The sequence below is a fragment of the Nansenia antarctica genome (genome assembly GCF_963989245.1).
Source record: "Nansenia antarctica genome assembly, chromosome: 14".
In the NCBI taxonomy this organism is placed as follows: Eukaryota; Metazoa; Chordata; class Actinopteri; order Argentiniformes; family Microstomatidae; genus Nansenia; species Nansenia antarctica.
The window spans coordinates 17,444,517-17,467,638 of NC_137684.1; the positions used below are offsets into that span (position 1 = coordinate 17,444,517).

Genomic DNA, 23,122 nt, shown 5'->3' on the forward strand with positions numbered 1-23,122 from the left:
TGACCCCTCCCCCGGGAGCCCCAGTCATATCTACAGCCACCATGTTACAACACACAGCTACAGACTCTCCACAGGCCAGGCAGCGGAGCGCACAGCTACGATCGAACAGGAAGGAACCCCCCCCCCTCCCTCCCCATCACAGACATACAGTTATACATCCAGTACCTGTTACTGTGACCCCCTGCCCTGGCCTTGGGCCTTGAAACACCTCCAGGCTTCCACGGTGACTGGGGTGGTCAGAGCAAGCTCTCCGCACCGCTACTTACACCAATCCAGGCGCATCAGATCAGATCAGTGGTGAATGAAGGAGCCATTTTTAAAAGTATTCAACCAGGTGATGAAGTATACCTGTCAGTGTACCTGTCTGCGTGCCTGACTCTGCGTCAGTGGTGCATTGACTCGGTGGACAATTCTTCCATTTTGCACATGATATCACAGGACTTCTTCACGTATCGGTTCTTAATATCCGTTTTCCTGCGTTTGACGGTTTAAAGCCACGGACAGGAGAGCTTTTTCAGTTTTAGTGTTTTTGATTGTTTTGACACTACCGTACGAAGTGGTTGGATATCGTTGTTGGATTATCCCTCCCCCATTGTATCAGATCTTTAAATATTATTATTATTATTATTATCATGTAAGAATATTCTTTATGCAAAAGTATATATATATATATATATATATGAGTATATGAGTGTATTGTATCAGCGGTGAAATATTTTTGAATTAAAACAAAGTATTTGTTTCTGTTGTTTTGCGAGTGTGTCGCTCTTCTTCTACGAGTCTTGGGAGCTGGAGTTAGAGCTGGGGGGGTGTTCCATCAACGTCGCTGAAGGAAAATCCAGGCTTATTCTTCACGAGAAATAAATTAATACAAAAATGAAGGTTTATTGAAGGTTTAATTTGACAAGTCTTGTGAGATTTGTCAAGAATAAGCCTGGATTTTCCTTTAGCGACGTTGATGGAATACCCCCCTGGAGTTAGAGCTGAAATTCAACAAAACAGGAATTTGAAGTACTCCTCTGGAGTCAGGGCTTGTACAGCCGTACAGAACCTCCTAATCATGCTTTTCTCACGTCTCCTCTGGGGAGGTTTAGATTAGCTGATCTGGCAGGGACTGAACTGTGCTTGCAATTTCATTGTTTTCAATTTCAACCCCCCCACACACACACACACACACACACACACACACACACACACACACACACACACACACACACACAAACAAACGCCTGTAGAATGGTTGCTTGTTGTTATGTGCGTCATCTTTGTCTGTTGGCTGGCAACGTTGAAGGAAATGGAACAAACCGGAAGGAAAACCTGAATTTATGTGGCAAGATGTCACTAGTTCAAACAGGTTTCCACCCCTATGTGTCGCCTGCCTCTCTGTCTGAATTTGTGTGGCAAGATGTCACTAGTTCAAACAGGTTTCCACCCCTATGTGTCGCCTGCCTCTCTGTCTGCCATTTTTGGCATTTAGCAGACGCCTTATTCCAAAGCCAGTGTCTAATGATCGCAAGGTTAGCAGATTGGCGGTTCGAACCCTGGCTGGCCACATGTCGAGGTGTCCTTGGGCAATACACTGAAGCCCCAATTGCTCCCAATGAGCGGGCCGGCTCCTTGCATGGTAGCTTGCCGCCATTGTAAAGCGCTTTGGAATAAGGTGCTATATAAATCAATCCATTTACGATTTAAAGCAACTTACAATCAATACATTTGTAGTGTCAAGTAAGTGAACCATCTATGCACCAGTCATAGCAGGGAAAAACAATCTATGCTCAGGCCTGGGGACATTGGCAGTCGTGGTGCTAGAAGAAGGAATTTCTTTTTCTTTTTAATTGTCTGTCAACTGTTGACTGTCTGTCAACTTTCTGCAAAAGACGTCCCCGGGCTTTCAGAACAAGGACAGCCTGGAGGGTCAGTGTTAGAGGAGAGGTTTATCTGCAGTGCAGCGTGCGTGTCAACATTGTCAGCTCTTGAGTAAAGCCTACAGCGCTGTGTTCCTGGTCTCCACCCCTCTCCTGGAGCTCCACTTCTCTACATGGGATTCCAAAGCACGGGATTCATTGGACGAAGGATGAGCTCTGAACACCAATCGATTCCCACTCCGTGTCAGAGTACACAAGTGCGTACTTCAGGAACAGGGTGAGGAAATAGGACACAACACAGGAGTTGCAAAGCTCAGTGATTTCTATATAATTTTTACATTTAAATTTTGGCATTTAGCAGACGCCTGACTTAAGTCACTTTTGGAATAAGGCCTCTGCTAAATGCCAAACATTTTACAATCAATACATTTGACTAAGTAAATTAGTCATCAATCCACCAGTCGTAGCAAGAAGAGTAATTATGCTCAGACCTGGGGCCATTGGCAAGTCGTGCTAGAAGAAGGAAGATTTCTTTTTTTCTTATTAATAATTATACTATTATGTATTTATGATATTCATAATGCTTTGTGACAGTGTGAAGAGAATGGCAGGAGTGATGCTTAGATCATGGGGTAGTGGTGGTCTCGGGGGTAGTGGGTTGGACTGGTGATCAGAAGGTCATGAGTTTAAATCCCACGGGAGCACTACCACCAGTTACTCCAGGGAGACTGTCCCTGTAATCTCTAAAAAAAATAAAAATAATCTCAAGTCATCTCAATCATCTCAAAACGGTTTCATGAACATGTCAATGAGTTCAGTGTTCTTCAGTGGCCCTTCCCAGTCACCGGATCTGAATCCAATACAACACCTTTGGGATGTGGTAGAACGGGAGATTGACAGCTTGAAAGCGCATCATTCTGATTGTTAGGATGATCATTAGGCTGTCTTGGTGCCTACGCAGCGGCGGTCCTGACAGGATGTTACTGAAGCGCGGTAGCATCTGTTCTACACAGGATCTCAACCACAGACCCTATTGGTGCAATGCAGGGATATTTATATATCATGTTGCCATCCTTCTAGTGGCAGAGAGAGGGAGGGGGAGAGAGGGAAAGAGAGAGAGAAACACAGTCAGAGAGAGAGAGAAACAGAGAGAGAAACAGTCAGAGAGAGAGGGGGCGGGGGGGAGAGAAAGAGAGAGAAACAGCCAGACAGAGAGAGAGGTAAAGAGAGAGAGAGAAACAGTCAGAGAATGAAGAGAGAGAGAGCGAGAGGGATGTTGAGAAGAGGGATGATGTGGTGGGGTGAGGAGAGAGAGTGGGATTAGAGTTTATAAGCTGATGGAGGCTAATTAACTAGAGGACAAATGGAAGATCATAAAAATATACATATGTTTCATAAACTCCTCCCAAAAAGTTCAGAAACGTTATTTTGGTCGATTATTCCTCCCCTTTAATAGTACCAATTGGTATTGTATTTTATATCGTTGGAAAGCCTGATTAGTCACTTTTACAACTTGTAAGGATCATGCATTCGTGGAAAGAGCAACACAGCTAAACGTGTGGGTAGCGGCCCAATTGTTTTTCCAAAAATCCCCTGCAATATTCTTCTGTTGGTATTCACTCTCGTTTTGAGTTGCTTGGTGGATTGCATGACTGCACTCTCTCACAGTAATAAGGAAAAAACAACACATTGACATTTTTATACTTTATTCATTTTACACTGTCAGGGACCTCAGCAGCGTGTGGAAGATCCATTCGCAGTCACAACAGCTTGGCACCTCCTCCTCATGCTGTTCACCAGCCTGGTCACACACTGCTGTGGGATGGCATCCCATTTCTCAACCAGGATTTGCCGCAAGTCAGCCAATATGGTTGCGTTGGTCACTCTGGTCCTGGCTCTGGGGGTGAGCGTTGTCATCCTGGAGGATGGAGTTGGGTCCCAGATTCTGGAGATATGGGATCGCCACTGGCTCCAGAATATCATTCCGATATCTCACTGCATTGAGATTGCCTTCAATGATGACAAGTTCTGTTTTGCAGGGGATTTTGGCAAATGTTTTTGGGCCTCTACCCACACATTTAGCTGTGTTGCTCCTTCCACGAATGCATGATCCTTACAAGTTGTACCTCGTTGTAAAGGTGACTAATCAGGCTTTCCAACGATATAAAAAACAATACCAATTGGTATTAATAAAGGGGAGGAATAATCGACCGAAATAACGTTTCCAAACTTTTTTTGAGGAGTTTATTTAGAAGTGTGTATAAAATTCCCTGATTTTCTTCATTCAGAGAGAAAGATTTGGAAGACCTTTCAATGGATGTTTTCAGCTTGGTGCATATCGAAAGGGCCGTCTAATGATCGCAAGGTCACAGGTTCGATCCCCGGCTCCTCCTATCCACGTGTAAGAGGTGTCCTTGGGCAAGACACTGAACCCCAAATTGCTCCCAATGAGCGGGTCGGCATGTCTGTCAACTGTTGACTGTCTGTCAACATTCTGCAAAAGACGTCCCCAGGCTTTCAGAACAAGGACAGCCTGGAGGGTTAGTGTCAGAGGAGAGGTTATCTGAAGTGCAGCGTGCGTGTCAACATCGTCAGCTCTTGAGTAAAGCCTACAGCGCTGTGTTCCTGGTCTCCACCCCTCTCCTGGAGCTCCACTTCTCTACATGGGAGTCCAAAGCACGGGATTCATTGGATGAAGGATGAGCTCTGAACACCAATCGATTCCCACTCCGTGTCAGAGTACACAAGTGCATACTTCAGGATACTTGCATGGTAGCTTGCCGCCATTGGTGTGGGAATGACTGAATGAGAGGCCATTGTAAAGTGCTTTGGAATAAGGCACTATATAAGTCAGTCCATTTAGCGTTTACCATGCCGCTGTCTCCAGACAGAGACACTGGGTGCATTTGTAAATGCAACATCCTAAAGGGACCAAGTCATTTGATTGGACAAGAGGTATTCCATGAGTGCTGATCAGAGCAAATTTACGAACGCAGCCACTGTAACAGGCTGATGTGGTGGCCTGAGGAGAACATGATTGGCTTAAGAGTTTCTAACACAGACGCCAGTGAACATGTCCTTCCAGTAGCCTGATAGCCTGATATATGTTTACAATTACAGTTAAAGCTGGAGATTTCTTCCTTGTGGCAATCGAGCATAATTACTTTACTACTAATTTGTGTATATTGGGAGTAACATCATCTGAATACATTGTATCCTCATTAGATTCCAGGGTCAGTCTCCCTGGAGTAACTGAGGGCTAAGTGCCTTACTCACACTAGTGGTGGTGTTTCCAGGTGGGATTTGAACTCGTGACCTTCTGTTCATCATTCCAACTCATTATCCACTAGAGCACCACTATCCCCACACCACAGGGGTCGAGGAGAGAAGAAGGGACACCACTGTTGTTCTGTTCCTTTAATACTGCCGAGAGGAAAAGGTTCACACAGAAACACTCCAATTAACCATCTCTCTCTTTTTTCTCTCACTGCCTCCCTCACTCTCTCTATCTCTCCCTACCTCCCCCCCCCCCCTCTCTCTCTGGCCTCTTTCACACCGGCTGTTCCGAACGCCGGTTCGCGTTCGCGTGCCGAAACCTCCGAACGTTGGCGATGTCTGGCGAACGAGCCCGCGTTCATACCAGTGTATCGTTCGCCAGACAGCGCCAACGTTCTGAGGTTTCGGCACGCGAACGCGAACCGGCATTCGGAACTGCCGGTGTGTAAGCCCTATCTGTTCTCTCACACTCACTCACTCACTCACTCACTCACTCACTCACTCACTCACTCACTCACACACACGCACGTCAACAAACTTAACAAATCAATAAATGTAAAACAGCAAGCCTGAGAATATGGTCACATCCACATCAAATCAGCTCTGTGTCCATTTAAATAGTCGTATCACTGTAGGAAGAAAATCCCCAGGATCCTCTGTCTGTCTCTGTCTGTCTCTCCCTACAGACGTGACGCGTCTCCAAGGGGAAACGTCCCTCTGAGCCGATGCTGTCCTTGTCCCCCTGCTGTGAAGGGTCCTCAGGCCTCCTCCTCTGGCTCCCTCAGCCCCTGGCTGTGGAGGGTCTTGCCTGTCATCTCCATCATAGCCTGCACCTCTGGGTCTGCATCAAGGATACTCTTCTTCTTACCACCTCCACCCTGCAACACAACAACACAAATGTCTCAAGACAAAAAGAGGGTGGAGCGAAATTGGAAGGTGAAGGAAATGGGATCAAAGCAGAGTGAGAGAGAGTGCGTGTGCGTGAGTGCGTGCGACTGTAAGTGTGTGTAAGTGTATATGTGACACATTCTAGTGTTTTAGTCCACATGTCAGCATCCGATGTAGTGATCAGACTTTTCTTTGGAAAAATGTAAATACATTTCCGCGTTGTTGAAAATCAATGACACGTCGCTAGTGTGTCAACAACTAGTGTTGTTCTGTGAGCCTGCTAACAATGTAAAGTAGTGTTCGAGTTAACTAGGTAGCAGTGGGGATTACTCACCCAATCCATTGCGTTGCAGTATTTTGGCTTGACTAGCGAGTTTGTGTGTGTTGTGATTCTCAACAACGTTGAAATGTATTTCCGTGTTTCAAAATGAAAGTCAGAACATTTTGATTGGTTGCCGACACGCAGACCAAAACACTACAACGTGTCACATGTGTGTGTGTGTGTGTTACCTCCTCCTCGTCCTCCTCCCGGGGGGGGGGCTTGCCCACCGCCCACACCTCCAGGGTGTCCAGGGTGAAGTCTTCGTCTCCAGACAGCTGGGGGCTGCCGTAGGTGGTGCAGCGGGGCCGCGCACGGCTGTGGCCACGGCCAAACTCACTGTCCAACCACAGGCCAAAGTACCCGTGCTGACCACCCATACCCTGGGAGAGAGGGGGGAGGAGGGGGAGAGAGAGAGAGAGAGAGAGAGACGTGCATAGACAGACAGGCAGGCAGACAGACAGACACACACACACACACACACACACACACACAAACAGACACACGTTACAGGCAAATAACAACAGGCAAATGTAATTTAAGGGCAGGGGAGGGGAGTCTCACCAGGCCGTTGGGCATGGTCTGCTGGCCCTGGTTCAGGTACATGTAGTTCTGGTTGTAGCCTGTACAGGTGAACACACGCAGGCTGGGAAACACTGAGAACAGGAAGCACCTGGAGTCTCCTACACACACACACACACACACACACACACACACACACATTTTGAATGCTTTATTTATGTCCACATATAAATACATAAGTGCATTAAGGACATAAACACTATTAGTGCAATCAGTTCATTGGGAGTCATTCATTTACGTTTGTGACTGTAAAGCAACCATCATACACATACAATATTAACACAGAGGATGTTTCAAATGTGGGTTAACAGACACAATAGCATTACTGTAAAACTATATCTACTCTAAGGGTACAAAAAGCAACGCCGTCTCCATATTGAGCGGCTACCGATAATAGTAGATATAGAGCAATACCTTGCTAACTGTTTAGTCTTTCTCTTGGAGGTGTGGGCCATCTGAAGGCCCCTAACCACCAGCTTGTGAACATGGCCCAGGCTGCCAAAAATGAAAACTAAAAGATGACTCTTGTAGCCTAGTTGTGAGATGTTCAGCTTGAGCCGGCTTCCTCCAGGCTGTGGTCGAAGGTACAGCCAACCTCTAGAATGAACACCTCTCTACTACTCTCATTAACCACCACAATGTCAGGGCTGGAGATGTCAGGGAACACCTCTGGTGTGTCTGTTTCTATGTATCTCTTCTGTGAAGCCCATCGCATATTGCATCTGTGTATGAAATGTGATATAAATAAAACTTGATTTGCTTAGCTTTTGACTTCGAGGGCCTGGAGGGGGGGTGATCTTTGGACAAGGACTACTGTACTACAGTATGTCTCTCCACCACCTCTCTCTCTCTCTCTTCTCTCTCTTTCTCTCTCTCCTCTTCCCTCCCTCCCTCTCTTTCCCCCTCTCTCTTTCTCCCCCTCTCTTTCCCCCACTCTCTTTCCCACTCTCCCTCCCCCCCTCCCTGCCCCCTCCCTCCCTCCCTCCCTCCCTCCTTTTCTCTCTCACCCTGGAACTGAGGTTCTATCTCTCTCTCTTTCCTCCCCCCCCCCCCCCCTCACCCTGGAACTGAGGTTTCATCTCCCAGGCGTGGGAGGCGAAGCCCCCGAAGACGTGCCCCCGCGTGTCCTTGGCCAGCAGCAGGGTGGGGCCCCGGCCCCTGCAGCCCCCCACCAGCCTGGAGAAGCTCTCCCCGTGCAGCCGCGTGGAGAAGAGCAGCCGCCAGGGGGCGCCATAACCATCTGGCAGCTGTGGAGAAAGAGAGAGAGAGGAGGAGACGGGATGAATGAAGAAGAACGGAAGAAAGGAGGGGGAGTTGAGAATAGAGAGAGAGACAGAGGGAGGGGGAGGGAGGGAGAGAGAGGTAGAGAGAGAGAGAGAGAAAAAGCCAGTACACAGCAGTTGGAGAGGGGAGGACACGGGATGAATGAAGAAGAAGAACAAAAGGAGGAGTTGAGAATAAAGAGAGAGAGAGAGAGAGAGAGGAGAGGGAGGGAGAGAGAGAGAGGAGGGAGGGAGAGAGAGAGAGGGGGGAGAGAGAGAGAGAGAGGGGCGGAGGGAGGGAGGGAGAGAGAAGGAGAGAGGTAGAGACACACCTGTGGTGTGAGGAACATGACAGTGGGCAGGTCCAGCAGGCAGCGTAGCTCCGCCTTGTCCCACGGGGTTTCCCTGCAGGGGGGGAGGAGTGGGGGCGGGGGGCGGGACGTCAGGCCCACCTGCAGGCCTTCACCAATCAGGAGCTCCATGTACACGGCAACGTTGGACACCCTGAAGAGCCAGTCCTCTAGACAGGCCACGTCACAGCTGCCCTGGTCTGATGAGGGAGGGGGGGGCGGAGAGAGGGGGGAAGAGGGGACAGGGATGGGGGGGGGGGGGAGGGGGGGAGAGAGAGAGAGAGGGAGAGAGAGAAAGAGAGACAGAGCGAGGGAGGAAAGAGAGAGAGAGAGAAAGAGAGACAGAGCGAGGGAGGAAAGAGAGAGAGAGAGAGATAGGGTAAGAGCGTTCTTTGTTTACAATGTGACCTGGGCGGTATAGATAGGGTTGCAAAATTCGGGAAACCATAAGGAAACTTTGGAGGTTAAAGTTTCCCAAACTTAAGGGAATTTTGCAACCCTTAGGTATAGATATCTACTGTTTATAGATTCCTCTTTGATTTGAGCGGCCTCACTCCGACTCCGCCCAACCCGGCTCGGCCCAGTTCCAGGCCATCGCCCAGCTCAGGCTAAACGAACGCACCCAGTATTCATATGAACAACCCAGTCGTACAGTATCACCTACTCAATCCATCACTCTCACAACTTTAAAAGGAAGAAGTGATGTAATAGTTGTTCGAGAGTCCCTATGGTACCACCCCCACACCCTCCCCTCCCTCCTCTCCCTCCCCTCCCTCCCCTGCCTTCCCCTGCCTTCCCCAGCCCTCCCCTCCTGCCCATCTTTGCCCCCCGCCCGTCCCCCATCCCAGTACCTGAAGGTTTGAGTTCGGAGGTCATTTGTTCAGCCAGTAGTTTGACACCTACGGCCCCGGCCCCCATGCGGTCAGGCTTCCAGCCCTGCAGGCGCCCCCTGTGGACCAGGATCTGCACTACAGCTGAGACCAGGTCCTGCAAGTACTAAAAACAGAACCCAGGACACAAAGAAGAGGACATAAACGCTACGCTTCCCTGCAAGAAACAGAAAGTAGTTTTGTTTATTTCGTTTAGTTTATTAGTTTATAGACCCTGCGTCATGTCCAGGGGGTGTACATGTACATCAAGCCGCCTCACGCTACAGAAACAGGAGATAGGCTCCTGCCCTAAGTGCCATTAGGCTCGAGAACCATCGGTTCTCAAGGCTACTTTTACTTTTACTTATTAGTTATTAGTTTACTTATAGTTTCGTGGACAGTCGCCATTAATTAACAAGAGTAAAGCATTACATGAAGAAATGGCTAAATCTGTGACTGACATGGGTATTACTGTATATCTTGGGGACTTCAAACAAGCACAGAAACTGCAATGATGATAAACACATAAATGTTAAGGTTTGATTGACATACTTATATTATCGTATTATACTGTATCCTACAATGGTACTGTCTTTTCACTATTCCAGGGAGTGTCATATCTTCCATAACAACATAATAATAGACAATGGTCCAGGGGACTAGCACCGCAGCCTACAGTGCACACATATGCCCATGTTGGCATGGGTTTGAATTAGGGATGCACCGAAATGAAAATTCTTGGCCGAGGCCGAAGCCGAATTTAAGGAAACACTTGGCCGAATACCGAATACCGAATACCGAATGTGTATCAGCAGTTTTTAATTTTATCATTGCATAAACTAAATACATTTTGCTTTTTATTCATGCTTCTCAAAGAAAGAAATTGAGATTGAAAAAAAAGAACTTTTATATATAACTTATTATAACTAATTATCGTGGGATTTAATCTCTACTGCTTTCCAGGGTTCAAGTTAATGATATTCATGATTTGTCTCTACATAGGCTTCAAAAAGTATTTAGATCCCTTCACTTTTTTCACATTTTTGAATAGATTTGCCATCAATCCACACACAGTACCCCATAATCTAAGTAAAACGTTTTTTAATGTTTGCAAATGTATTAAAATGTAAATACAGAAATACCTCATGTACATAAGTATTCAGACCCTTTGTCACTCTTAAAATTAGGTCAAATGCTAAATGTCTTCAACAAGTCATTCATTCAACAAGTTGAATTGAGTCCACCTGAGTGTAAGGATAATAGTTCATGTTATTTCAGAATGAATATCTTTTGTTTTTATAGTCTCTGGTTTGCATAGAAACCACCGCATGATACAGCTGCATGTCATAAACTCGTGTAGAACAGCTGGGAGTCTGAATATGTTTTCAACAAGGCAACAACTCTGCTTCTTCCGCTACGACTGCTAAGCTAACTAGCTAGATGAGTGTAAGGTTGCGTTCGTAAAGTCGCTCTGAGAGCGCTGGAGCGCACACTGGGCCCGACGTCATAGAGAAACCGAGTCATTTGATTGGACGAGAGGCATTCCACGAGTGCTGATCGGATTTCCTGAGTGAATTTACGAACGCAGCCAGTTTTGAAAGCGCGTCGCCTCGCGCCGCGCGCCTGTTGAGAGTTATATTTAATTGTATTGCGTCATCAAAACACGGCCACTATTCGGTGGTAAACATTCGGTGTTTTCACACATTCGGCCGAATACCGAATGTGCTTTATTTTGCGATATTCGGCCGAATACATTCGGTGGCCGAATGTTCGGTGCATCCCTAGTTTGAATCCGACCCATGCCCTGCTGACATACCCTCTCTTACTTACGTTCCTGTCTCTATCCAATAAAGAAACAAATATAATAGTGGGACTGCCCCACTCAAAAGAAAAACATGGGGCGCTGAGTGGCATAGCAAACTAATGCGCATACCACATAGTCGCAAGGTCCCTGGTTCGATTCCATCCATTGACATTTCCTACATGTCATCCCTCCTCTCTCTCACCCATCCCGGGTGTCGAGGTGTCCTTGGGCAAGACACTGAACCCCAAATTGCTCCCAATGAGCGGGCCGGCGCCTTGCATGGTAACTTGCCGCCATTTGTGTGTGAATGAGAGGCCGTTGTAAAGCGCTTTGGAATAAGGCGCTATATAAGTGCAGTCAATCTCTACTGTCTCTATCCCAATAAAGCAGAAATGCCCTAAAAACATATATATATATATATAGTACCAGTCAAAAGTGTGGACACACCTTCTCATTCATTCTCAATGTGTAACTGTATATACTGTATACACTGTATATATATTTTAAAAAGGCTAATTGGAGATGACCTGTGATCTCTCTCTCACCTCAGTTACTTGGTCACAGGTAACAACACTCGCCCTGGGCGTTGTTCCCCGAGACATCGCCATGACGAGGGGTGCCCGCTCCTCCGCTGTGCCCCGTAGGATGTCTGCCAGGAAGACCACCAGCTGTTCCCTGCTCACGCCAGCCCCAGGACCAGGACCAGGACCAGGACCAGGACCGCCCCCTGATGGAGGTGTTGCCTCTGGGTCCACACTACACATGGCCTCATAGACACGCCTCATCAAGGAGTCAGAGGCTATGTTCTCCATGGACAACTACGAGACAGAGACACACAATGTCATAATAGGACAGTTCACTAACAAAATCAAAGTTTGTCAGGTGCTTCAGACCTGAAAAGTGTTTGTTATCATCATCATCATCATCTTACCTTCAACATGTCCAGTGTTAAAACCTTCCCAGCTTTCCCCGGTGTACCGGCGGAGCTAGCGCCCTGAAGCCGGTCGAACACCGCCTCCACCACGGGCCTCTCCTCCGGGCGGAACCGGGCTAACCGCTTCTGCACCACCACACTCTCAGTGTTCCCCATAGCACTGTGGAAACACACACACACACACGCGCGCACACACACACACACACACACACACACACACACACACACACACACGCGCATGCACACACACACACAGAGACGCACGCACACACGCACACACACACACACACACACACTCACACACACACACACACACACACACACACACACACACACACACACACACACACACACACACACACACACACACACAAACACAACTTTGCTATAAATTATAATCTATTTGAGTTGAGCTTCACACACACTCGCTAGCAGGAGATGATCGAATGTCAAGTAGTCAAACACGGATTAAATAAAAGATTATATTTCTCACCATTATGAGAACATTGCATTTAAGTCATTCTAAAAGCACAGCTAACTACGCTACATGACAATCAGAGCAACACAAACGCCAACCTTGTTGAAAGAAGCGACTTCTGTCATTCCATAGCCATGGGCACAGCGTCAACAAGCAGCGGGCACTTCCCGGAGTGAGTGACGGACGGCAACGTAGACCAATGGGATTACCCGACGGTCGACAGACCCGCCTGCGTCAAGCCAGTAATGGATTTCTATTGGCTAATAAATGACGTGTGTTATTTTTAGTCGCCTGTCCAGGTGCAGGTGGCCTTCCCAGCCGGGTGAGAGTCGTTTCAGCACCACGGCGCTGTCCGCTGTCCGCTGTCCATCTCTAAACCCCATCCTCCCAGCGCCCACCCATCTAGAGCAATAAAACAGTAGGTTCATCTTTGCATTTCAAATGTGTTATATTATATACATGTTATCAGTACAATGCTGCCATCTCGTGGCAAATTGTACTTTATGTATCTCATATCTCAAGTCGTCCATAACTATTTCAGATCGAAATGTGTCTTTTTTAAAATGCTTATTATACATGATAAAGGGGGAACAGTTTTGTCAGACACTGGATGTTAGCCGGGGCTATTTTCATGTTGCACTCAAACACACGTGTTAATAATAATAATAATAATTTATTCAATTTATATAGCGCTTTTCCGAGGCTCAAAGACGCTGACAATATAGGATACACATAGGGAAACACAAAAACAACAAGTAACAACAACAAGTAACATGGAACACAGAGTCAGCGAACGGGGAGGGGGGTGGTGTAGAGTCCGGTGTCGATGTTGCTGGGAGCCTCGATGGATGAAGCGGCGGCGGCGGAGAATGCCTGCCTTGGTGGCGGCGGTGGCAGCAGCAGCAGTGAGGCGATGGCTGTGGTCCAGTGAGTGTAGGTCAGTGGCAGTACAGGTGAGACGAGAGAAGGGCAGGGGGAGGTGGGGGGCAGGTGAGATGGCCGGGAGTCCAGGCGAAACGACAGGCAGTGAACCAGAGCGACAGCGCGGTGCCGCCGCTGCCGCCGTCATCCGCATTGCCAGCCCGGGACCGAACCCGCGCGGCCGGCCAGCCCAGCCGTGCCATGCCAGCGACCAAATCCCGCAGTAGTGAGCGAAGGCCGGGAAGGACCGACACTCACCTGCGGAGATGGCAACCCCCAAACCGGGGAGGGAGCGGTGGCCACCTCCCGGGACGAGGGCAGCAGCACAGCACGGCCAGGCCAGCGATGTCCGAGAGCGGCGCGCAGCGGGTCGGTCGGCAACACAGAGCCGGGGGACAGGAACGACGAGGCGGTGAACACTGCAGTCCGGCAGTGGAGGCGGTGAGAGGCGGGAGATGGCGGGGGGGAAGGCAGCGGAGGTCGGCGAAAAAATCAAACAAAACAAAGTGAAAAAATACTTCATCCTGTTCCAATGTTTAGCTGGTCAGCTGTGGCCAGTCCAGTTCAGAATGCTGTAAGAAGATTAGTTTATGAAAGTCGGAGCATTCAAAAGTCTGTCAAATGTGTGCATTTCATACGAAACGTAGGACCTCTGCCTGTATCCATCAGGCATTTCGTGACGTTAGAATTATAAGGTTCTATCTCCATTTTTGTCAAAATTGAGTTTTTTACATAATCTGATCCATTAGGTGTTTATGAATGCCTGTGTGGTGTTATTTTTAAAATGTTGAAATGTTTTAGTTAGTAATTCATCAAATACAAAGGTTCCATCTCACAGAACATAATGGAATGTAAAAACTTTGACGCTCAATAACTCTGAACTACCCTAAACGGAGATAGAACCTTATCATTCTAAGCTCACGATTTGACAAGTGATGTCAAAGACGTTATGAAACCGTTTGACACTTCCTTGCTCGAATTCCTCGCTTGTCCACTATCCACAAAGCAATTGAGGTGAGACAGGTTTTGCTATGATGAGTTACATAAACTGAAACTTTGGCTCAGCCAGCTAGCTGTTGTGTATGTTCTGATTATGAAAGCCCAAACTTCTGCTTTGTTTACTACTGTCGGCTCAGGTACGAGGACAAGACGAACGAACTCGTCAACGAGGAGCTTGGGATCATCGCATACCCTATCATTGATGTGATGGGATCCCCAACACGATCCCCCAAGATGCAAGACTGATTCAAAAAAGAACCTGAAACACCATCGCAACCAACCCACCCAGACTTAAAAACACCATCGCCATAAACCCACTTCAGGCTCTTGACAGTGACCCTGTGAATTGTGTATTTAAAAAACACACACTGATGACAAGATGTTTTCACTGTCAACATTGACAGTACTGGTCCCCATGGTGTCCCTGTTTGGACTGTTTTACTCTGCGGCTGTGGATGAGGATTTCCCTCAGGGATGTACGAGGGCCAGCAGCATGTGTTTCTACAGCCTGTTGTTACCTGTCACCATCCCTGTCTTTGTGTTCCTCCACCTATGGAAATGGATGGGCTTCACACTGTTCAGGAACAACTAGTGCAAACTTTACAGACATTACAGCTGGAGTATGGTGTGGGAGTTATATCAGGAGAGGCTGGTGGAGGTAGAAAAGAAACATTGGAGGATGGGCTGGGCTCATTGTAATGCATGGAACGGATGAGGAACGAGGTCAAACGCAGGTTTCAGACCGTTCATTATTCCATTTCATGCATAACAATGAGCCTATCCTCCTTCTGCCTCCACCAGCCTCAACTGAATTGTATTTTTATTTATTTATTATACAACAGTTAGTTCCGACCAAGTAATTTGATTGGACAAGAGGCATTCCATGAGTTACGATATACAGTATAACAGCACTGGGACTTTTAACTATATGTATCACTCCGCCGCACAGGTGTTCTATTAAATGACCGTTAATTAGACTACATTAACGGTCATATAGCCTACAACAGAAACAGAAGATGGATATATTTCCAAATATAACATTTGACTTAAAATATGAATCAGAAGGAGTGGACGAAGGTACTTCAGTGCAAACCCCCAGGTGTGCTGATATGATACCGGCCGACCTGGACAAATTGGAGAAGAGTACAAATGAAATGAACACCGTAAGGCAAACGACATGGGCCTTGAACTGCCTCCAGACTTGGCTAAGCCTTAAACATATAGACATCAACATTCAGTCCATTGAGAAGGCCGAGCTAAATACAGTCCTGAGGCAGTTTTTTGGGTCCATCCGGACAACTAAAGGGGAGCACTACAGCATCAGCAGCTACCTTGGGCTCTGTGCAAAAGCCCTCTATCTGCAGCCCAGGAGGGTAACAGCCCTCTATCTGCAGCCCAGGAGGGTAACAGCCCTCTATCTGCAGCCCAGGAGGGTAACAGCCCTCTATCTGCAGCCCAGGAGGGTAACAGCGGAGACAGACAGCTACTGGTACACCACCGTTCCCCCGGGAGTAAACCAGCTGGCACAGATGTTGCCGAGGATGTGCAAAGAGGCAGGGACACACACATCTTACACCAACCACAGCCTGAGAGCCACTGCCATACAGAAACTGTCCGATGCGGGACTCGAGGCGAGGGAGATCATGGCAGTGAGCGGGCATAGGTGAGATTACGATCTGAATTGTGATTTATAATGATTGAGTATCGGAACATAAAAATCTAAACAAAAAAACGTATGTGTTTTGCAGGTCTGAAAGCTCGCAAAAAAGTTATTGGAGACCATCCACCGAGAGCAGAAAACGATGGAGCAGCGTGCTGTCTGATGTCAACTCGTCTGACTCTGAATCACATTCACACATGCCACCAAAGCGACTGTCAACCGAGTCATATTTCACTGGTTGCACAATACATGGAAATGTACAAATAAATGTACACGATACAAAGTAGCTAGTTTGTGTTCAGGTTACTAGGCAACAGTCCAGTTGAACAGTCCCTTTGCGGAACAATTTTTTCTTGACGGAGCCAAAATAAATGATTAAATAAACAAACAAATCATAATCTGTTGTCACTTATTACTGGTAACTAATAAATTGCGCTGTAGAACTGTTGTATAAAAGCAATATCACACTCGAGGTCATGCTGTTATACTGAATATCAGCACGGCTGTGATTGTCTGCGGCCTCGTACCTACGACCGAATCACAGCCGTGCTGATATTCAGTATAACACACGACCTCGAGTGTGATATTGCTTAATTATGCATAACAATGACATACCAGCCTCAACTGAATTGTATATATTTTAAAATATATTTGTTCCATTTATGGCACTTGATGATCGTGTGGTTCTGAAAGGTTGTGCCAATAATCATCCAATGACCATAGTGTAAAAAAGTTTTTTTTATTTATTCGATGAGTGAATACGTTTAAATGCCATAAAAATGCAGTTAATGTGTTTTAAATGGAACTATTACAGTAAACGTAACATCTTAACAGCGAAATACAGTTTGCGTGAACGTTTTCTTTATGAAATAACACTGAACAACTGTTACTTGCATGTTAACAGAAAAGATTAAACCAGAGAAATGAAGTAATGTTAATAACCCAGAAGAAGAACAACTTAACAACATGCAAACATATGCTTGTGAATTACTCCTACTAATCAGATTGTATCAGACGCGTTTTGTTCAACTTCAGTGTCTCCTACATCCTGAGGGAAATATGGTTTGAAGACGAGGCCAGTGGAGGTAGAAATCGGAGGACAGGCTCATTGTAATGTATGGAATGAAATGAGAAATGGAATCCTATGTCTGATACCATTCCTATGACACCATTCCTCATTCTATACCCCAAATAATGATAATGAAGTAATTGTGTATTGTTTACAATCAATTTGTCAGTCTATTGCTGTATTTTCTGCTCTAAATACAGGGTCAGCCATAGCCGGGGCCCCCCCCACCCATACACCACACATTACAATGAGCCCGTCCTCCCATTTCCACCCATTTCCACCCGAGTAGACCTCACTTCTTCTTCCTCGTCTTTGTCTTCCCACCTTTGTGAAGTCTAGTCTTCCCACTAGACTGGTTAAACTTCATCAGAGGAGACTCCGGTCTCGGCGACAATTCGTCTCCCTTCACCTTAAAGAAGAAACACTCATTCAGCCTCATCTGCACGGCGTTGACCTGCTGTGCCCTGTCCGCCTTGCTCCGCTCGCGCGCCTCACCGTCCTCGCTGGAAGTCGTGTCCGTGGTGGAGGACCTGGGAGTTGGCGGCGGCGGCGGTCCGTTCGGAGGGGTGACTTCCTCGTCTTTGACCTGTGACCCCGGAGAGGGCAGGGACTGCAGGGGGTCTGGCTCCGCCCTCGTCCGGTCAGGGAGACTCAGGTCCACTGGCTGCTCCTCTGAACTCTGGCGGAGCTGTTGTTCCGCGGCTCGGCACATCTGGTGGAACCTGAGTGACGTGGCGACTAAGAGCTCCTCCACGGCGGGGGGGTTGATGACGTCGTCTGTCTGGGTGGCTGCCTCAGATGTGGTGGACGAGCCCCAGAGCGGCGGGTGAGGCTTCCCTGTCGTTGTCGGCTGCTGCTGCTGTTTGTGTTTTCTTTGCTTTTTCATGCGTTCGGGCACCGATGTTGAATCACTGATGTTGAAGTCACAGCTGGAGGGGGGTTCTGTGGGGGAGGCTAGGAAGGTCTTCTGAGTGATGAACAGGTCCTCGCTGTTGGCTCCAGTGCCTTGAGAGTCGTCCTCCGGGCCCCCGTCTGTGTCATCACGACAGAGCACCGCAGCAGGATGACGATCCGGGGGTGACGTCTCTCTGTCATTGGCTGCTGAGGTGCTGCACTCGACTTTAACTCTCGGCTGTTTTGCTGGTCTGTAACGGGGGAATACATCAAACGCCACTTTCTTTTTCCTCAAGGTCTTTTCCTTCTTCTTCTTTGGTGCCTTTAGTGTGTCACTGGTCACAGATACGGGCTCCTGTTGCTGGAGGAAAGATTCAGAGTCAGATTCCTCTCGGAAATCAGCGCTTTCTCCCTTCTTCTTTTTCTTCACCCCTTTGGACTTTTTCTTCTTCTTTCCCTCATCTGTCCCGCCTTGTGTCAGACCTGCGAGTGTTTCGAAGATCTTTAGACGCTTCTTTTCTTTTTTGGATTTCTTTTTTCTTTTTCCACACACTGGTGGATCCACAGATGGGTTAAATGCAAAAATGTCTGCCTCTGCTCTCTCTGCCATCTTCCTATAGAACAGATAAGAAAGTGAGCAGAAAGTTAACCATGATGCTGCTTTTTTTTACCATACTCCTTTCATAACAAAAAATGACATGATTCATACGATGAGAATCGTATGATGAAAACTGCTAGAGTAAAAAATTAGCGAGAAACATTGAATTAATACAAAACAAAATGTAAAAACATAACGTATCGGATCTACTGTACAGGTGCAACTCAAAAAATGTGAATGTCGTGCAAAAGTTCATTTATTTCAGTAATTCAACTTAAAGGGTTAAACTTAGATATTATATAGTCATGCAAAGCGAGATATAAAGCCTTTATTTGTTATAAATTTGATGATTATGGCTTACAGCTTATGAAAACCCCAAATTCAATATCTCAGAAAATTAGAATATTGTAAAAAGGTTCAATATTGTAGGCTCAAGTGTTACACTCTAATCAGCCAATTAATCCAAAACACCTGCAAAAGGTTCCTGAGCCTTTAAATGGTCTCTCAGTCTGGTTCAGTAGAATTCACAATCATGGGGAAGGCTGCTGACCTCACAGTTGAGCAGAAAACCATCATCGACACCCTCCACAAGGAGGGAAAGCCTCAAAAGGTAATTGCGAAAGAAGTTGGATGTTCACAAAGTGCTGTATCAAAGCACATTAATAGAAAGTTAAGTGGAAGGAAAAAGTGTGGAAGAAAAAGGTGTACAAACAACAGGGATGACCGCAGCCTGGAGAGGATTGTCAGGAAAAGGCCATTCAAATGTGTGGGGGAGCTTCACAAGGAGTGGACTGAGGCTGGAGTTAGTGCATCAAGAGCCACCACACACAGACGGATCCTGGACATGGGCTTCAAATGTAGCATTCCTCTTGTAAACCGCTCCTGAACAACAAACAACGTCAGAAGCGTCTGAACTGGGCTAAAGAAAGAAATAACTGGTCTGTTGCTCAGTGGTCCAAAGTTCTCTTCTCTGATGAGAGCACATTTTGCCTCTCATTTGGAAACCAAGGTCCCAGAGTCTGGAGGAAGAATGGAGAGGCACACAACCCAAGACACTTGAAGTCCAGTGTGAAGTTTCCACAGTCTGTGTTGATTTGGGGAGCCATGTCATCTGCTGGTGTTGGTCCACTGTGCTTTATTAAGTCCACAGTCAACGCAGCCGTCTACCAGGACATTTTAGAGCACTTCATGCTTCCTTCAGCAGACAAGCTTTATGGAGATGCTGACTTCATTTTCCAGCAGGACTTGGCACCTGCCCACACTGCCAAAAGTACCAAAACCTGGTTAAATGACGATGGGATTCCTGTGCTTGATTGGCCAGCAAACTCGCCTGACCTGAACCCCATAGAGAACCTTTGGGGCATTGCCAAGAGAAAGATGAGAGACATGAGGCCGAACAATGCAGAAGAGCTGAAGGCCGCTATTGAAGCATCCTGGTCTTCCATAACACCTCAGCAGTGCCACAGGCTGATAGCATCCATGCCACGCCGCATTGAGGCAGTAATTAATGCAAAAGGGGCCCAAACCAAATACTGAGTACATATGCATGATTATACTTTTCAGAGGGCTGACATTTCTGTATTTAAAACCCTTTTCTTATTGATTTCATGTAATATTCTAATTTTCTGAGATATTTAATTTGGGGTTTTCATAATAAGATGTAAGCCATATAATCATCAAATTTATAACAAATAATGGCTTTAAATATCTCGCTTTGCATGTAATGAGTCTATATAATATCTAAGTTTAACCCTTTAAGTTGAATTACTGAAATAAATGAACCTTTGCACGATATTTAAAAAAAAATAGTTGCACCTGTATATCTTACTGTACTTACCTCGCCCCTGCCTGTACATATATCTGTATACCTATGGCTTGCACTATGCACTATTGCTCTGGCTGGATGCCAAATGCATTTCATTGTCACTGTACTTGTACTATGCCAATGACAACTAAATTGATAGTGTAGCAGTGATACGTCCTCTGTGTTTTATCCTCCACCACCTGTATCGAACTCGACACATTTCTAACTGCAACAATGTATCCTGTTAGCGGACAGTGTGCACACAGTCCGTTAACATGATACATTGTTGCACAGTTAGAAATGTGTCGACAGTACATTTCATCACAGAGTGAATGAATTTACACCTAGAAACACGAACGGAAACTTTGACAACTGCAGGCTATCGTTTTCAAGAGGAAAATACAGAGTAGGGAGATGTATAATGACAACGATAGGACGAATGTGGCTAGCTTGTCTGGTTGGGATGTATGTCTGTTCAAACACCAAATGGGGGATAAAGAAAATAAAACTCTCATTTAGTTGTTATTAAGTCAATTGTATAATTTGCATTTGTATATTCTTGTCCCTGACTTGTAGGCTATGCCTTTGTTCGCCAATAACATTTTTTTTTATATCTTTTTAAAAAAGAGATGGGGACTTGACCTCTCACCAGCCGGCACACCGCGCGCCAAATGGACCAGACGGGGAGAGCAAACATGATGAGGAGTTGTTACATTGTATGCCACAGGTGTCATATAATGTTCTCAGACACGATATTAATGTTAATATAAGTCAATTACCTTATGGAAACCTTCCCTGTTCCTGACAGACACGGGTTAGTACCGTCCACTCCAGTTCAAACAGGCGCCCTGTCAGCGGGCTCGACGTACCTGCACCTCGTGACACGCCCAGATGTGGCCTCTGATGACGTCGACAGGAGAACATGGTTTTATTCATTTTTATTATTATTAATAAACCAGGTAAGTGAGTATAAGGGGGGGTAAAACTGATAAATAAAAATCCAGCAAAAAAAAAAAAGCTTCAAGAACTCGCATACCATAACGTTACCGATACACTTTATTTGTTTGGTTTTTTTCGAAATCAGAAATGTAGTTGTGTTATGTGTCCCTCCCACTGCAAAGTAGGCTGATGGTAGACTATAATATGAGAGATACTTAGTTACTACTGTCTGCAAAACGTATCTTAGACCTAAATTAGTGGACCTTCAAAGTCTGCTGTAACAGCTTAACTACTACTGTATTATAAATAATATAGCTCAAATACCAGACATAGTCATTTGGTTCTATGTAGTCTACTGCTGACCCTAACTCTGTGGCGCAGGAGATAGAGCCGGTGTCTAATGATTGCAAGGTCGGCAGTTCGGTGGTTCAATCCCTGGCTGACCACATGTCGAGGGGTCCTTGTGCGAGACACTGAACCAACCCAAATTACTCCCAATGAGCGGGCCGGCCCCTTGTATGGTAGTTTGCCACCATTGGTGCGTGTGTGAATGACAGGCCATTGTAAAGCTCTTTGGAATGAAGGTGCTATATAACTTTCTTTCTCCCATTGAGTCCTTTGTGAATCACCAGTCTGGCCTGCTGCTGTCTCAGAGCGTCACGTCAGTCACCTTCTGGTCGTCCTGTGTCCGTTGACGTCACAGCCAGACAGGGGAATGCCTCACCCCGCGTCACGGAGGGACTCCTTTCTCCTTTTTATCGTGTGAAAACGGTCTCTCTTTAGCCGTCGTCTGGGCCGGAAGCCAGCCGGGCCCCGGTGAAGGCCCAGTTTTGTGTCGTGGATGATTTAGAATATTTTCTATGAAAATAGCCTTTCTAGTGTGTACAGTCAGGTTTGTACTGTAATGGGGTGTGTTGCTGGCTGCTTGCTTGCTGCTGCTGCTGCTAATCGGTTAGTCATTGAAGGAAGGCGGGGGGAAATGCTTTTAAATACTTTTCTTGGTTGCTTTTCAGGAATTTCCTCTTTGTGTTGTCACAAACGGGTGACCCCATGTTGTGCCTGTGACGTTGTGGGCTGGGCGGACGGAGAAACAGAAGCAGGTGGAATAACACTGTGAACCAACCGCTGCACTATTTTTGGTATCCGTCGTTAGTCATATGATATGACTGCATCATAAGCCAACATTGAACATTGCTTTTTGCTGTAGAATTAGGATTTATCTACAGTAGGTCCGGGAAACCGGCCCACTTGGTACCTTCCGTTGAGTATTGTCATTGTGGCCTAGGGTGGTCCAGTGGTCTAGCACCATGGCCTACATCGTACACATTATGCCCATGTTGGCATGGGTTCGAATCCAGCCAATGCCCTGCTAACATATACCCTCTTCTACTGTCTCTATCACATAACAAATATAAGGGTGTGACTGCTTCTCTCCATAATAACATAATAATAAGATCAAGACAAATTTGGTAAAACTGATATCATGAAATATTTTAACAGTTGACTTGTTGCCCTCGGATCACGAAGACGTCTACTTAGTATAATGGTACAAGCCTGGGCCTGCCGTTCTAGACGTCCTGAGTTCAATCTCTGCCAGGAGTTATAGGGTAA

At 46.5% G+C, this 23,122-nt stretch overlaps 2 protein-coding genes across 2 annotated transcripts; one reads left to right on the forward strand and one right to left on the reverse strand.

Annotated features, from left to right (window-relative positions):
• Positions 1–5,659: 5,659 nt before the first annotated feature.
• meak7 (MTOR associated protein, eak-7 homolog) lies at positions 5,660–12,786 on the reverse strand. Its single transcript, XM_080545439.1, has 9 exons — positions 12,726–12,786; positions 12,147–12,309; positions 11,761–12,033; positions 9,394–9,538; positions 8,525–8,742; positions 7,991–8,177; positions 6,913–7,031; positions 6,540–6,731; positions 5,660–6,019 (listed from the first exon to the last, which is right to left on the reverse strand). Exons 2-9 carry the CDS (start codon positions 12,303–12,305, stop codon positions 5,900–5,902), a joined length of 1,413 nt encoding a protein of 470 aa, XP_080401565.1. The 5' UTR covers positions 12,306–12,309; positions 12,726–12,786; the 3' UTR covers positions 5,660–5,899.
• A 2,140-nt stretch (positions 12,787–14,926) lies between these two features.
• Positions 14,927–15,139, forward strand: LOC308170205 (phosphatidylinositol N-acetylglucosaminyltransferase subunit Y-like; the record flags this gene model as incomplete). The annotated part of the gene is made up of 1 exon (XM_080544966.1): positions 14,927–15,139. The coding sequence occupies one exon, from the start codon at positions 14,927–14,929 to the stop codon at positions 15,137–15,139; it is 213 nt and encodes a 70-aa protein (XP_080401092.1).
• Between the last annotated feature and the right edge of the window lie 7,983 nt (positions 15,140–23,122).

Coding starts and splice junctions, on each gene's coding strand:
- meak7 (XM_080545439.1), bottom strand. CDS start 12,305: ATGGGGAACACTGAGAGTGTGGTGGTGCAGAAGCGGTTAGCCCGGTTC. Junction 9,539..11,760: donor CCTGTGACCAAGTAACTGAG/GTGAGAGAGAGA, acceptor TTCTGTTTTTAG/TACTTGCAGGACCTGGTCTC. Junction 7,032..7,990: donor GATGAAACCTCAGTTCCAGG/GTGAGGGGGGGG, acceptor GTGTGTGTGTAG/GAGACTCCAGGTGCTTCCTG.